General features: G+C 46.2%; 1 protein-coding gene across 4 annotated transcripts in view; it reads left to right on the forward strand.

Annotated features, from left to right (window-relative positions):
• The window catches only part of RILPL1 (Rab interacting lysosomal protein like 1), a 31570-nt gene that overhangs the window by 7752 nt on the left and 9394 nt on the right, over positions 1-14424 (forward strand). Inside the window, exons 3-8 of one of the 4 annotated variants that reach the window (XM_027652217.1) lie at positions 1053-1171; positions 2329-2556; positions 5046-5218; positions 5747-5839; positions 9023-9110; positions 11498-14279. In XM_027652217.1, coding sequence (XP_027508018.1) covers positions 1053-1171; positions 2329-2556; positions 5046-5218; positions 5747-5839; positions 9023-9110; positions 11498-11503 — 707 coding nt within the window. In that variant the 3' untranslated portion in view covers positions 11504-14279. Of the gene's footprint in view, positions 1-1052; positions 1172-2328; positions 2557-5045; positions 5219-5746; positions 5840-8129; positions 8206-9022; positions 9111-11497; positions 14280-14424 lie in introns of those variants that run through there. The other 3 variants (XM_027652218.1, XR_003529112.1, XM_027652216.1) reach the window with 3 other exon arrangements.

Below are 14424 nucleotides of genomic sequence, written 5' to 3' on the forward strand. Positions count from 1 at the left end.
TTTGGCCAGAGCAGGCAGACACTGCCCTGGTCACAGGGTTTCATCTTCCAAGGATGTTGTGCAGCGTGATTTTATGTGATAATTTAGGACTGTCAGACCACACGTCTCTGTGCCAGTGTCAGGGAAGGCCAGAGCAGGGGATTCATCATCTCACCAAGTTAAATCCTCTGCTCTGTGTCTGCCCCAAGAGCCCATCACTGCAGTGCCAGATCCCAGTTATCTCCGTAATGGCACATGGAAGAATGCTTCCTGTTTTGTGCTTTCTGACACTTCCTAATGATTCACTGGTCAGATTTCAGGTTAATCTAACCCTTTATTTACTTTCAGACAGGATAAATGTTGGATTCTTGGCAATGTTCAGAACATCTTTCATTAGTGAAATCTCATGTAGTATTTTTCTCTCAAGTACAGTTATTCTAAAAATGAATCATTACACAATAGGATGGTGGCAAAACATGAGGAAAAAATATGTGAGCATAATTCAGATTAAAGTTCTGTTCTAGGTTCAAGGGGGACCCTCTGAAGGTCCTGCTTTCACCCAACACAACACTGGGTTTCAACAAAAAAAAATCATTCTAGTCCAGTGCTCCTCAGCTGATTTAGATCCAGACACTATCCACGACAGTGACTGTTGTTTACATCTTGCTGAGGATCCAGACCATCTTTTTTGCAATTTTCACAAGGCCTTGGCCAGCTGATTCCACGGATTTTCACACAGATAACTAAGCTCCCTGGGGCATAATGTGAACACTGATGTAAAACTACTGAAGCAGCAACATGCAGCAGTGGCACTTCACTGTTACAAATGTTTCTGAGGACTGTCAGTTCCTTTTTTAAGGAGTTTCTGTGCAGTGGCTTTATGGAGTGGATTGTGTTATCTGTGTTCTCTGTTACCCTTGAAGTAACCTCTAAAGCATCTTCCAACAGCTCTGTAATTTTACCAGCAGGCAACTGCCAGAGTCTTTACCTAAATATCTCTCACTGCTATTGTTCTCAGCCTCAGCAGCTTCTAAATGTCCTTGGTTTGTTTTCTGTGTTTGTTTTTTAACCAGGGATGTCAGAGAGAGAGCGACAAGTCATGAAGAAACTGAAGGAAGTGGTTGATAAACAGAGGGATGAAATCAGAGCAAAGGACCGGGAACTCGGACTTAAAAATGAGGATGTAGAGGCTGTAAGTGGCTCTTGGCCTTCCTATTTCTCTTCTTTCTCACCCATGCTTCCATAGCCTGGTTTCAAGTTCGAAGTTAATGTAAAAGTATAAGCAATGCCAGATTCTTAGTCCTGCAGCTGAAGTGTCCAGCAGAGCTCTGCAGTGCCCAGAATGGTCAGGCAGGACAGGCTGCAGGGCACACACACTGCTGTGTCCTGGGCCACACACTTGGCATGGGAACAGGGCAGGTGATTTTCTCTGGCTGCTTGAATGTCTCTCAGCTTTGGCAGTGCAAACTCAGCACCCTGTGCCTCACCCAGGGATCCCTGCTGTGGGTGAGTGGGCTGCTGTCTATTTTACATATTCTGTCTGCAGAGGTGGCAGCAGGGACTCCACACACACATTCCCACCGCAGGGATGCTGTGTGGATTACCTCTGCATGGGAAGGGGCTGGGAGGAAAGGGCCTGAGCTCAGCCCAGGTCACTGCTGCCAGCAGTGACCTTCTGTTCCAGGTTTAGTCTTCGATGAATCACAGACTCCGTGGTGACTCCAGGATCACATGACATCTTGGCACTTTCTGTGTCAGGAGGAATGACCTCCTTACCCATATTTTGCTTCCCATTCTCACACTGCCTCCTCTCCTTAGGCCATGGGACTTTTCTGCCCTAGTGAGGGCCAGGCCTAGGTGATCTCTGCTCTGCCCAAGTGCCTCCTGCAGGTGCTGCAGCCCTTGGAACTGGGGCTGTCCATACACACCCAGCAGGTCGCATCCTGCCTTGGGAGAGCCCCAGAGCTCAAAGCAAGGGACTTGTCACCTGAATACTAAGGATTCCTCTACCTTGTCTCTCTTCTACTCAGGGTTAAGACTTGATCCAGAATTCCATAAGCCACCCTGTCCTTCAACCTGGCTTTTTTTGAAACTGTAAGAAGTGATGGATTTGCTTTTAGCTGGAGAATTCCCTGTCCTGGGGGAAAAATGCCGCTTTCCTCTAGAAACCAATTAAATTTGGGTGACTGAAACTGTAGCAGGTAATTAGATATTAACAAACTAATCTGGGGCTGAGGAGAATCTTCCAGATTAAATCCAACCCACTATTTCTCTAACATGATATTTGAGACTTGGCCACCACGCCTGATGGCTGAGGGGACACTGACCTCTTGCACTGATGTTTTACAGCTTCAGCAGCAACAGAACAGGTTAATGAAGATTAACCACGACCTGCGGCACCGGATCACGGTGGTGGAGGCTCAGGGGAAGGCCCTGATCGAGCAGAAGGTGGAGTTGGAAGCGTATCTGCAAACCAAGGAGCAGGAGATGGGCAGCCTGAGGGCAGAGCTGGGGAAGCTCCGAGAGAAACTGCAGGGTGAGGACAGCCAGGAGAGCCAGAATGGGGAGGAAGTGAAGGTAAGAGGCACTTTAAATCACTTTTAAACTGGCTTTTAAAAAGCTTTGGATGCCATACAAAGTACCTCTTTGGATAAAGATAAATGGGATTGATACACACCAGAGGCAGTGGTGGGACTTGAGGACAGCACTTTGTGTTCAGGTGTGACGTGAGCAATGTCACTGCACTGTGCAGGAAAGACCCTGTAAGGGTGGATGATGATCCACTGGAACAAACCCCTCTTTCCTAAAGGAGAGAACCAGTCCTGCAGAAGGCAGAGTGGCAGCACAAGTCAGCAGTGAGGGAACAGCTCTCCACTTAGACTTGGCTACTCATCCTACATCCTTTGGGTCACACACTAGAGAACAGAGTTTGCCAGATATCAGAACAAATCTTTGCTTCAAAGGAGTGTGAAACACCCACTTCACTGGTAGTGGGCAGAATACACATCAAGAAGCAGAGGCAGAGGCTGTGGGGTACCTTGGTCCCCCCTGGAATGTGAGAGCTAGCGTTGTGTTAACATGTCTCTGTTGAATTGGCCAAGCACTGCATTAATGATGAAAAGGGTTATTTAATTGCTGTTAATTCAGCCAGGACACCCAGCTTTGTAAATGGGGCTGGGGAGCCCAGGCCTGGAGCCAGCAGGAGTGAAAGTGTCCTCAGTGTCTGGAGAGAAAGGATTCATTCTTCACCTCTCCCCAACTCATCAGTTCCATGGCAATGGCAACTCTTCTAATTAGAGCCGTTCCCGCTCCCTTTGCCAGGACAGTGCTCAGACAGGAATTGCAGTGGCAAGCAGAAAGCTGGAATAGCTGCATGTTCCTGAATGGACATTGCTTGTTGGCTTCAGTCAAGGACATTTGTGTTGGCTACAGGCTGCTCAGTCTCTGCTGATTTGAGCAAAATCTAGCAAAAATAGCTTATTTGGGTAATGGTGTGGGGCAAATATACAACCAAAACAAGACACATCAGCTCAGACCATAACCTAGGGAGTGAAGAGGACGAAAAGTGTTTGGGTAAAGCTTTTGTTAGGTTGCATCAATCTTTATTCCCTGTAGCCTGTGCAAAGGAATGTGTTGGGATGAAAGGGTGATCAAACAGTGCCCAAGTGAGCATCACTCTGCTGCCTCATCCCTGCAGGACAGGGACTGCAGTCCTGCTCTGGGAATTCCCATTGCACCAACATGAGCCGGGTTCCACCTGAAACCACAGATAAGCAGATGGTAAAACTGGTTCACAAACACAACCTTAAAAGAGGGTGGGATCAGGCTTAAAAAAATGGAGTGCTTATGAATTTCAGTCCTTAGCTCCTCAAATTTCCAGCTTGTATCCCACACAGGAGCTCGGAGACTCTGATCTCTGCATCCTGCAAGGAGAGCTGGTGGCTGACCTGGCAGCTCTGATTTCCTGTGCTGGCCTCTATCAGTCCTTGCAAAAAGCAGCACATTTCAGATGGACTTTGCTACATTTCAAATGCACTTCTGTGGAACAGAGTGTCCTGCATTTATCTGTATTGTTATAAATCCTGCAGCATTTGTAATCTAAAGGCTTGGAGCTGCTCTTCAACATCTCAGTTCCAAGCACCCTTGTCATTAACTGGTCCTCAGCTCTTTGTGCAGCCACTGAGTGGAAAAACAGCAGAGGACCTGACTGATGGTGTCCTGTGTGCTGCACTTACACAGACCATGTTTTCACAAGCAGTTTGTGCCACAGAGTTCTGAGCAAGTGCTAGAGGGGACAGGAAGCAGCCCCACAGGCCTGGCAATCCAGACATGTGCCTAGAGAGCAAGGGCTGGCTTGTTGGGAACCCCAGAGACTCAGTGGTGGGAGATAAAATTCCTCCAAGCTTCCAGTGAACTCTTCTTAGAGGACAAGAAGAGACAAGGGTACAGGTGTGTAACCCTCTTATCTGCAGCTTTCTTCCACTTTGTATCCAGATCTGGTGCTAACACCATTCCTGCTTTTTAAATGAAGGCATTAGAGGGATATAAACTTAAACCTCCACATGATATGTTTACATCCAAAGGGAGGAGCTGGAAGGAACTGTATGACCTTTGCTATGTTGGTTTTTTCAGTGTTTATGTAAAAGGCTGATGTTTGATTTACCCCATTTGTTAAAAGAATGAATTCTTTAAACTGGCTTGTTTATCAAACATTGGACATTTTCAGTGGACTTTCTGGCAGGAATTTCTCCACAGAAAAGCTTTATCACCTCTAAGGTGGCTCAGATTGGACTCTGTGTCCAGGCCTGCCAGTCTCACCTGTCCCGTGTGCACAGGGAGGAACAAAGGGATCAGATCCCTGAGCTGTTCTTTCCCTGAGCTGAAAGTCTTTATCATGAAAAACAAATTCCTTCTATATTTTTTTTCTTCTTCCAATTTCTGTGTTTCCCTTGAGTGAGGATTTAATAGGGCTGAAAGGAAGAGGCTGGGAATATTCTGATAAATACTTCAGACTCCTCCACCCTGCACTCACATGATGAATTTAAAGCCCATGTTTCACTCCCCAGGCAGAACCAAACAATGATGACTGTCTGTCAGAGTCAGAAAAGATGGCACTGGACTTAAAAGATCCGAATCGGCCGAGGTTCACCTTGCAGGAGCTCCGGGATGTCCTTCACGAGAGGAATGAATTGAAATCCAGAGTGTTTTTACTTCAAGAGGAGCTTTTATATTACAAAAGGTAGGTCAGATCCCCTCTCCTATTGCATGAAATGCACAGGGGAGCCATAGGGCAGGTCTGGAAACAGTAAATGTGCTCTGAAATAGTGTCCAACAAGCTCTAGTTTCTGCAAAGGCTTAAGTAGTGATTGCAGGGATATGGCTTTGGTTTGGTCCTGGTACCTCAAATTTGGAAAAAACCATGTCCTTCCCTAACTCCCAGGTTTTCCCTGAGCCTTAGAAAGATTACAAACATTTAATCCTTTTGAACATCAAATATGAGGTTAAGAGTGAGTCTATAATGAAAATTCTAGATGTTTTATTCAATCCATTCCTCTTCTCCCTCTCTTTGTGACAATGGGAAGAAAATATTGAACAAAGAGCCAGTTCTAGATGCTGTTCCTTTTTGAAGAGAAAAATCTTCAGTTGATTTGAATGAGTTTTGAACAGATCCCTTTGCATTCCTTCATCCCCAGTACCACCTCAGATTGAATTGTAGACCTTAAAGTGGCTTGGAAGGAGAACATTAATTATCTTTTCTTCTTTCAAGTGAGGAAATGGAAGAAGAAACTAGACCCCCTCAACCTCCCCCCATAATTCAGTCAAAACCCTCAACTCAACCTGAATCTGGAATCAAACGACTGTAAGTAGCATATTTTCTATGGATACTGGGTATAGTCTGCAAATACTGAATGTTTCTTATGGGTAGGACAATTTTAAAGACTTTAAAAATTAAGATAACCACATTCCTACTGTATATGGGAGAGACATTGAAGGAGCACTTGGCTTTGGCCAAAACTTGTGCCTAGCTCGTGGACAACTTTCAGTCTGGGATTATATTTCCCCATGACCTCACTGTGCCCATTTCCCTGTTGATCAAAGCCTTTAGACCCTGAACTGCATTGTGGGAACAGCACAAAAACCTTCTGTTTGCTGAGCAAATTCGCTGCTGGAGAGGATGTATAAAAGAACCCCACCTTCTTCTGAGGTGTTTTGTGTTGCTGTCTGAAACCAAAGCTCACTGCCAGAGGTGTGCAGTTACCAGTGCATCACTCCATTAGGAAATCACAGGGTTAACCAATCCATTTGTCTGTGGAAACTCCCTCCTGTACATTTATTTATTCCAGATTAAGTCTTCCAACCCTATAGCAAACAACTCTTGGGATTTTTGTGCCACGGAAGCTTAACTTTTTTAACAGCATAAATGATTTTGGAACAGGCATTTGATTCCACATAAGAAGCTCTTCCATCCTGTCCCCAGTCCTTGTTCAGTAACACCAGCAGCCCAGTGAGAATAAGTTCAATTGGAAGATCTAGACTGACCCAAAACACCATGAAGTCAGGAGGGCACTGTTGATTATTTTCAGTAGACTCCAACTTCTGCCTGTGCTCAAAGAACCCTTCCTCTCACATGACTGGGAAATACACTTTGAGTTTGGACTTCAGTTTTCATTCTGCAACTGTAATGGTATAAAAATAGTAACTTTGTGACACAAGATCTCCACTGGAAAGCTTCTCTTTCCTTTAACATTTATTTTAGTACTTTTTAAAGCTGGGAATGGCTGGTTTCAGCTCATGCAGTTTGTGTTTGATTTGAAATGCTGCCTTTGGTGAAGCAAAGGCAGCATAAAAACGTAAATAGAGGTTGTAAGACAGAGCCCATGTTGGTGAGGAATTAGCTTTGACTCTGCCTAAGTTGAAATGACTTCTTTTAGCTGTCATGCTCTCTGCTCTCTCTCTCTTTAGCCATCATATTAAATAAAGGAAGAGAAAACTGTCTACCTGAGTAATCTGAAGGGTGATAGTAGTTTTCATGTTTGTCTTATTCTTGCAGCCTGTCTGGACAGGATTTGTCTAGTCTGGGTTTATTTTCTTCCCTCCTCCCCTCTCTGTGTGTTGTCAACAGTGTCCTTGTTAGATGGGCTTTAAAAAGACAGGAAATGTCACTGCTGGGAAAAGCAAAGAACCCAAATGTAGCATCTGTCCTGTCCTGTCCTGTCCTATCCTGTCCTGTCTGAACCCCTCCTGCCCCACTGCAGTCCCTGCCTGATGTGAGGTGTCCAGAGCTCCCTTCTCCCTCTCCCACCAGGTTACCTATGGATGCCTGGGGAACAAACACACTGGCACAGAAACTCTCTGTCCCTAAAGATGTGATGAAAGCTTGGAGTGCTGCTGTCTTTGTGCAGAGTGCCTTCACAGAGCAAAGTGGGGTTGTTTTTCCCTCTGTTTCAGACTTTTCTTCCTGATTAAAGCTGAAGTACAAAAACAGGAGGCCCTGTTGGTCCTCTCACAGGAAGTTTTATCCTTGCCTGTGCAATGTGCCCTTTTTCCCTTCACCACACAGTGTCTGAGGGAATGAGCCACGTGTAAATGCAGCCTGTGCCATCCAGGATGTGCTCAGGTGATTCTCCATAAAGAAGGGAAACCACAAGTTACATAAATCAGCATTTTTTCTGGGTTGGCTCATTTGGGGCAAACTCTGAGTTCTATCTCAAAGTGACTTCTACATTTGTCTCTCCCCCATCACATGTCAGTTTTAATGAAATAATGTAACCAGGAGGCTTTACTGAGGAGGAAGAGTCCAAGGCTTAAAAATGCTCCCTCTGTTTGGAGCAGAAAACGCCCTTTTGTTTTCTCCTTAAGGCTACGTGCTTGTCTGTCACTGATGTCATGCCTCAAACAGCCAGGAGTTTTCTCCCTATTCTCATACTCTACAAAAGCTGGTGTGTGTGTGTGTGTCAGTTCTGCAGCTCAGGATGTGCCATGTGGCATAAAAATAGAAATCCTGGCTGCTGCCAATGATCCAACGGTGTTTGCTCGTTTGTTTTTGGTTTTAACTTCAGAATAGGAGTTAGGGATTGTTGGGGAGAGCTGCTTTTGATCACAAGTGAAATGTCTCTCGTGATTTCAACCTAATCTTTAATTGACATTAGTCCACAGTTCAAAAAATTATTTGGCACAAGGGAGAACCTGTGAGGAGAATCCTTAGGAAAGCAGAGGGTGTTGCAGGTACGGTGGAGGTGTGTTGGCAGGGGGGTGTGGGGCTGGCTGGGCACAGAGCTCTCAGCTCTCTCAGCCTCTCAGCTGCATGGATTGTCTAATGCTCAGTAAGTGCTGAACCCTCACAAAGAGCCAGTCTTGCTGTGAGCAGCTCCCCAGTGTCCCTGCCAGGGCAGTTGCAGGGTCTCCCTTCAGCATTCAGTGCCTGCAGTTGGCATCTTCCTGCATGTGGAGCAATGCAGGTTCCTTTGGAGCAGACACACAGGCCCTTTAACTACCGGGTTTCTCAGGGGGTTATTTCAACATTTCACCTGCAATGCTGGTTTTTAACTTGAAACTATCAACTGTAATTTCTGTAAACTCTTTTAACTGTGATGCTGGTCCTCTAACCCTGTTTTCCTGCAAACACCCAGTAGTCACAGCAGAGTTTTGTATTCCTTAACATGCACCTTCATCCTCCATTTCATTGTGTCTGTGCCTGTTTGTCTCTTGGGAAACGAAACGTGCACTCTGCTCTGCATTGCTGGAGGTGGTAACACCCTGATGGAATCCAAGCCAGGTTGCAGCTTGCCTCACACCAGAAAAGTGGTATCTTTTAGAAATCCAAAAGCAATTGGAACTGTTACCATGGCTGGTTTTTCTAAAGGAGAGTTTTCCCTGAGGAAGAGCTGTCTTGGGTGATGCAGATCTGTCTCTCCCTGTCAAGTGTCCTGTGTTGTAATTCCAAGTAACCCTGTGAATCGTGTTTGCCTTTTCTTTTTAATGGAATGCTTTTCTTTCCCTTGCTCCAGTCTCACCTCTTCTGTGTCTGTACTTTCCTGACCAGGATCTTTACAGCCATAATGCCCATGGTAGCAGCTGGATTGATTCCAGACGATCCCACATTGCAGCCCATAAGAAGACTTGTGTCCCTTGTAGGAATTTTTTTTAAAATGTTTGGTACTGTGGTTTCCTCCTGCATGACCCCCTGTTAACACTCACTGCTGGTTGCATTCTCCTGGCTGCCTGTGGGATCCCAGAGGATCCAAGTGCCCATCAGAATGACCAGTCAGTCCTCGACTCATCACAGTCCCCAACTCATCCTCAATATTGACATTTTATCCCCTTTTGCCTTAATGTTACCATGCTAAACCAATCAGTATTCCTTGGAAAATCGGTGCAATATGCAGTTTTAACCAGCATCTGTTAATTCTGCTTCCTAAGCGTGGCTACTCCCAGTTCTCACCAATGCCTTTTAAGAAACTCATTGCTAATGATTTGTTACAGTTAGTTGGAGTTACAGAATGGAGTGGCTGATTTCTACATTAAATCCCAGTGTTAATTACAGGCTGTTGCTTCCATGTCTTTCTATCTATGCCCTGTATATTTTGTCTCCAATTATGTATTTTGGAATAGAGTGTACACTCCATAATCCATTCTATCATCCAATTCTTGGCTCTCCCTGGAAGATGTACTGAGAATTGTTAGTGCAAAGTCTCTTTGCCTTAGAATTGCTGCTTTAGTGATCTTTATATTTACAGCAGTACCCCAGTATTCAAATTTCCTTCCTCTCCACACAGACAGGCTTTTCCCAAACATCCTCCATGAGAATTTTCTAGGCATAAACACCATTGTCATTGTTTCAGGAGGAATTTAAAAAGCTGAACCCTTTAGGGATCCTACAAACATATTTTTCTCCTGCTTAATTTCATGATAAAGTGAAAAATTGCTGAACTCTGACATTTAAGACTTGCTGCATAAACACAGCAGTCCTTTGTGTGGCCTTCCAGACAGGGACCCTGCCCAGGCAGGAGCACACGTGCTCAGCACAAAGCCTTGGTCACTAAAAGCTTCTTCTATCAGCTGGAAGTGGCTCTGGCCCTGAAAAGACATTCCATATGTGTGTGAATTCATGGGCTCCTGGGATGGAGGTGGTAGAAAAGTATGAGGTTAATTAAGTGCCACAGACTTCCTTCACTATTAAGGCTGCACATTTGAAGCCAGGAAATGCAAAAGTTCGGGTCCTGCTGGCAACATTAATTGTCTGGCATTGCACTTGTGTGGTGTTTTGTATCACTTTCTTGTCAGCAAATAATTCTGCTTAACATTCTTGATAATTATCATCATGCTTACCTGCACATACTACAGGATATTTTTCAGGAAAGCTGCCTTAAACCTCACCCGACACAAATCCAGCCTCCTGTGTGACTGGAGACATGGAAGGCAGAATTCCCTGGTCTGCACAAGGCAGCTGGGATGGGTGGGATCGTGGTGCTGAGAGGGATGGAAGGGAGAGTGGGAGGAGGGAGAACACCGAGGACGGTGGGGTGTGAACTCAGGCTCAGGTTTATGCCCTGACCAGTAATCCACCACCTGCCAAAGCTGAGTTTATATTTGCACAGCCCCTGTCTGTGGAAGCATTTAGGAGTTCCTGGCCTGGATCACTGTACCTGTGTTACACTTGGTACAGTGCAGCCAAAACAATCTTTGCCCCCTGAAAGCAAAAGGATGCTCAGCCAAGTCAGTCCTTTGGGAGCTGGAACCACAACTTTTGCATTTCTCAGCAGACCCAAACACTGCACTAACACCCCTTGTGCTGAACTCACAGCAAACATTGACTTTGCCTAATCAAGTAACTTCATCCCATACAAATAAAACAATACTAAGGATTTTCCCAACTGTATTTTTACCTGGCAGTTTGTTGTTGTATGAAGTGGCTGTTGGTTCATGTACGTCATTCTCTGAGAGCACCAGGCCGTGGGACAGGGAATGACGTGCACACTCGGGTGCATTTCTTTAGCCTTCATCCTGCAAATCCTTGTGGACAGTGGTGCCTTTATTCCTTTATTTTTGCAGGATTCAAGTCTATGTATCAAAATCTGTACACTGGGAAAAAAATGTGGAGACTTATTTTCTTATCTTGTGAATAAGATCTTTGACACCCCTCAAAAAATTTCTATGCACAAATACACAGATTTAATGCAAAGATACCACTTTACTTATGCCAAGGAACTAACCTGTATTGTGTTGCTTCGAGGGCTGGGGATGGGGGACGTACATCTGAAAGGTACCTGCACCTTGTAGAGTCAACAGCATTTAGAGCTTATCTGAAGCTTCCTCAGCCAAACTGCTCGAGATTGCAATGACTCCACTCCTAACAACATCCTGACTGCGCTCCTGCGGGCTGCTCTGCCTTGAGTTTGTGCAGATGCAACAGACTTTTTTGCTCTGTGTTTGGTTGTGTATCTAGGGGGGTGTGTTGGAAGTGCTTTCAGGATGGTAACCAGTCTCCTTTCATTTCTTTCCCCTCCCCTCCTGGAAGGTTTAGTTTCTTCTCTCGCGACAAGAAACGTTTGCAGGCGTCGCAGAAAAATGTCCACTTCCAGGGAACTTTTGGAGAATGGTCAAATTCAAGTAGGGATGACTCCTACATGGAACAAGGCCAGGAAGCCCTGCAGCACCTGTGACTGAAGCCCTGAGGTGTCCTGTTTGCTGCAGTAGATCCGACAGAGTCGTGACAAGAAGCTCCTGTAAAGCACCGCGGCAGCTCGTCACTGGTTTTGCCTCGCACACCTTGGGGTTGTTCCAGACCCTCCCAAAGGGATCCCTCGCTGTTCACTTGGGGACTGTTTGCTGCAAACAGAGCCCAAGCTTTGTAGTAACAGTTGCTGCCACCCTGGGACGTGGAAGCTTCTAGATGACTTGTTTTGTGCTGAATAACAAGTCCACGGTCTTGTTCTTGCATTAACTACAGTAACACAAGCTTCTTTAAACCAAAAAAGGACCCGTGCCATTATTAGAAGTTTGTTTGCAGTGTACAGTATCTAGTACAGGGCAAAGACTCTTCCACCCTGTTTGTTAACACTATTGGTTGTTTGCTTTTTATTTCTGTGAGAATTTTTTCAAGAGGGACACGACAGCTGGACACCCTCCGTGGCAGCCCAGAGCTCTGCTGTGTCCTGTCAGTGCCGCTGGCATCGGCATCCTGCAGAGGAACCCCCTGGAAACCCACCTGGCACAGTGAGAAACTGGAGTAGCCTTGAGAGGGACAGTGAGTGTACATTTCCCTTGTGCTTATAGTGCCTAAAGCATGAAGAACCCTTGTATGAGGTGAGCGTGCCTTGTGTTTTGCCATGAGTTCTGCAGTATTAATGGAATACAAATTGCTTACAGGGAGGAATCCTAACTCTTGGATTTTTTCCTTCTTACTGGGGACTTCCCCCCAGAGTAGCAGGCAGCTGCTGGAAAGGATTAGAGCTTTCCCACAGAGAGGTTTTTAATTAAGTCACACTCCATTTTCCTGTCTAGGTAAAACTGCCCAACTTGAGAGGGACACACATCCTCAGCTGGCTGACACGAGCTGTTAAACTGACCTAGAGATGGCCCCAACTGCAAACTAAACACTAAACTCTGTGGGAGCAGAGGAATGAATTCTGTGTGCAGGCTGCTCCCCTGGTGCTGGCTCATGTCTGGGCAGCCCAGTGTTACTGGGCTTAACTTGCCAGCCCAGCCCAACTGCCAGGGCCTGGGATTTAATCTGCTCTGCAGTCAGATTGTGAGAGCCTGGGTCTGACCGAGGTCAGACTTACAACACTAAAACCCCACAGAGCACAACTATTGTGTCCAGCCCATGTCAGAGCATCCCCCCTGCACCACACACTCCACAGGCACCCCCCCAGGTGGGAGAGGGCGAGGACAGAGCTGAGGGGTCTCTGTGTTCTGGAAGGTCTGTGCTGGGGCACCACTGCTGCTAAAGAGCATCTGGTGGTGGCAGGGCCAGGGGCAGCTCCTGCTCATGCAGCTCAGTTCCAGGGGCTGGAGCTCTTGGTACCACACCCCCAGCAGCTCCACCTGCTCTGTAAAGAGCCTCCTCTCAGGAGTGGCACCAAGGATGGGAAATACTGCTCAGGCTGGAGTAAAGCTCCAACTACTCCAGGTAGAGTGCAGGAGGAACTGTTGAAGGACTCCTAGATGGGTTTAGTGCAGGCCAGTTGTTTTTATTACAGGGTGATCCAAGACTGGATTCTTTGACGTGTGTGAGCACAGCAAATGGTTCTCAGCCTGTCTGTAGTGAAAGCCTGACAGGGAACTGTTCCCTCTGTGCTGCTCTGCTCCTGGCTGCAACTGCTTCATTCCAAACACAAATCTTCCATATGTTCTAGGTAGGGAAAGTGTTTACTGTGCCCCCCTGGTGCTCCTGCAGCTCGGGGCAGGGGGGGCATGTGGCCTTACATGAGACACCTGCATTAGACACAGTGAAGGCAGCGGCCAACACGGGAATTGGGCAGATGAGCTTTTGCCTGGTTGTGTTTTGGTAACACCCGTGAAACAGCAGCACTTCCCCCACTGAGTGAAAAGCAATTCTTAAATGGGGGGGAGTGTCTTAATTTAATGAGACTTAAGTTGCCAAGATCTGGATTCACTTCCAGATATGAGAAAACCAGAAGTTGTCCAGTTCCATCCGGCTGTTAAATTGTGAGTGACCCCATGGAGTCTCTGCTGGGCACAGTCCAGTCGTGTGGCACATCCAGAAGGGATGCAGTGAGCAGAAACAAAGCCAGAGTAAGCACATCCCTTTGGAAATGAGCTGAGAGCAATGAGCTGGGATAATGGAACTGCACAGACCGAGCCTAAGCCTGTGCTCCTGGTGCAGTAAAGCCCGGCCCAGAGCCCGGGGCACCATTGTCAGGCCAGATCTGCAGCAACATCAAAGCACAGCACTAAGCAGGACAAGCTTCCCCCACTCATCTCTGTAGCCCATTACCTCAGAAACCTCATTAGTTCCTCCTGACCTGCTGCCATTAACCACTCGTTGTCATGTTGGAAGTGCTGAGTTCACAAGTGCCATCGGGAAGGATGGCCCAGAGGGAAGCATTTGTAAAGATTTTAGATCTGTCATGTGTTGGTTCTCTGTATTCAAGGAACATCTGATTTTAGAAAAGGGGCCAGGACGGTGGCAGGTGAGGGGTGTCACAGTCCTGCCTGCCAAGTGCAGGATCAGACGTTTTATGGGTTGGTTTATTTTATTTTCCTTTTTTTTTGGTTGGACAGTAAATCATTTTAACAGTTTAATAAATATTTCTGAAAAACACGTATTTCTGCAACAGTTGTGTCCTTTTTTTTTTTCCTGTGGAAAGTTAATACCATCCCTTCTTGGGGATGCAGCCTGTGGATCTGTCTGTGTACAACTCTTCATGGAAATACAGCATCAAACTGGGCAAGGTTTAGGACAGGGCCATTCAAAGGCTT

The sequence above is a fragment of the Corapipo altera genome, unplaced genomic scaffold, assembly GCF_003945725.1.
Source record: "Corapipo altera isolate COAL_440 unplaced genomic scaffold, ASM394572v1 67, whole genome shotgun sequence".
Taxonomy (NCBI): Eukaryota; Metazoa; Chordata; class Aves; order Passeriformes; family Pipridae; genus Corapipo; species Corapipo altera.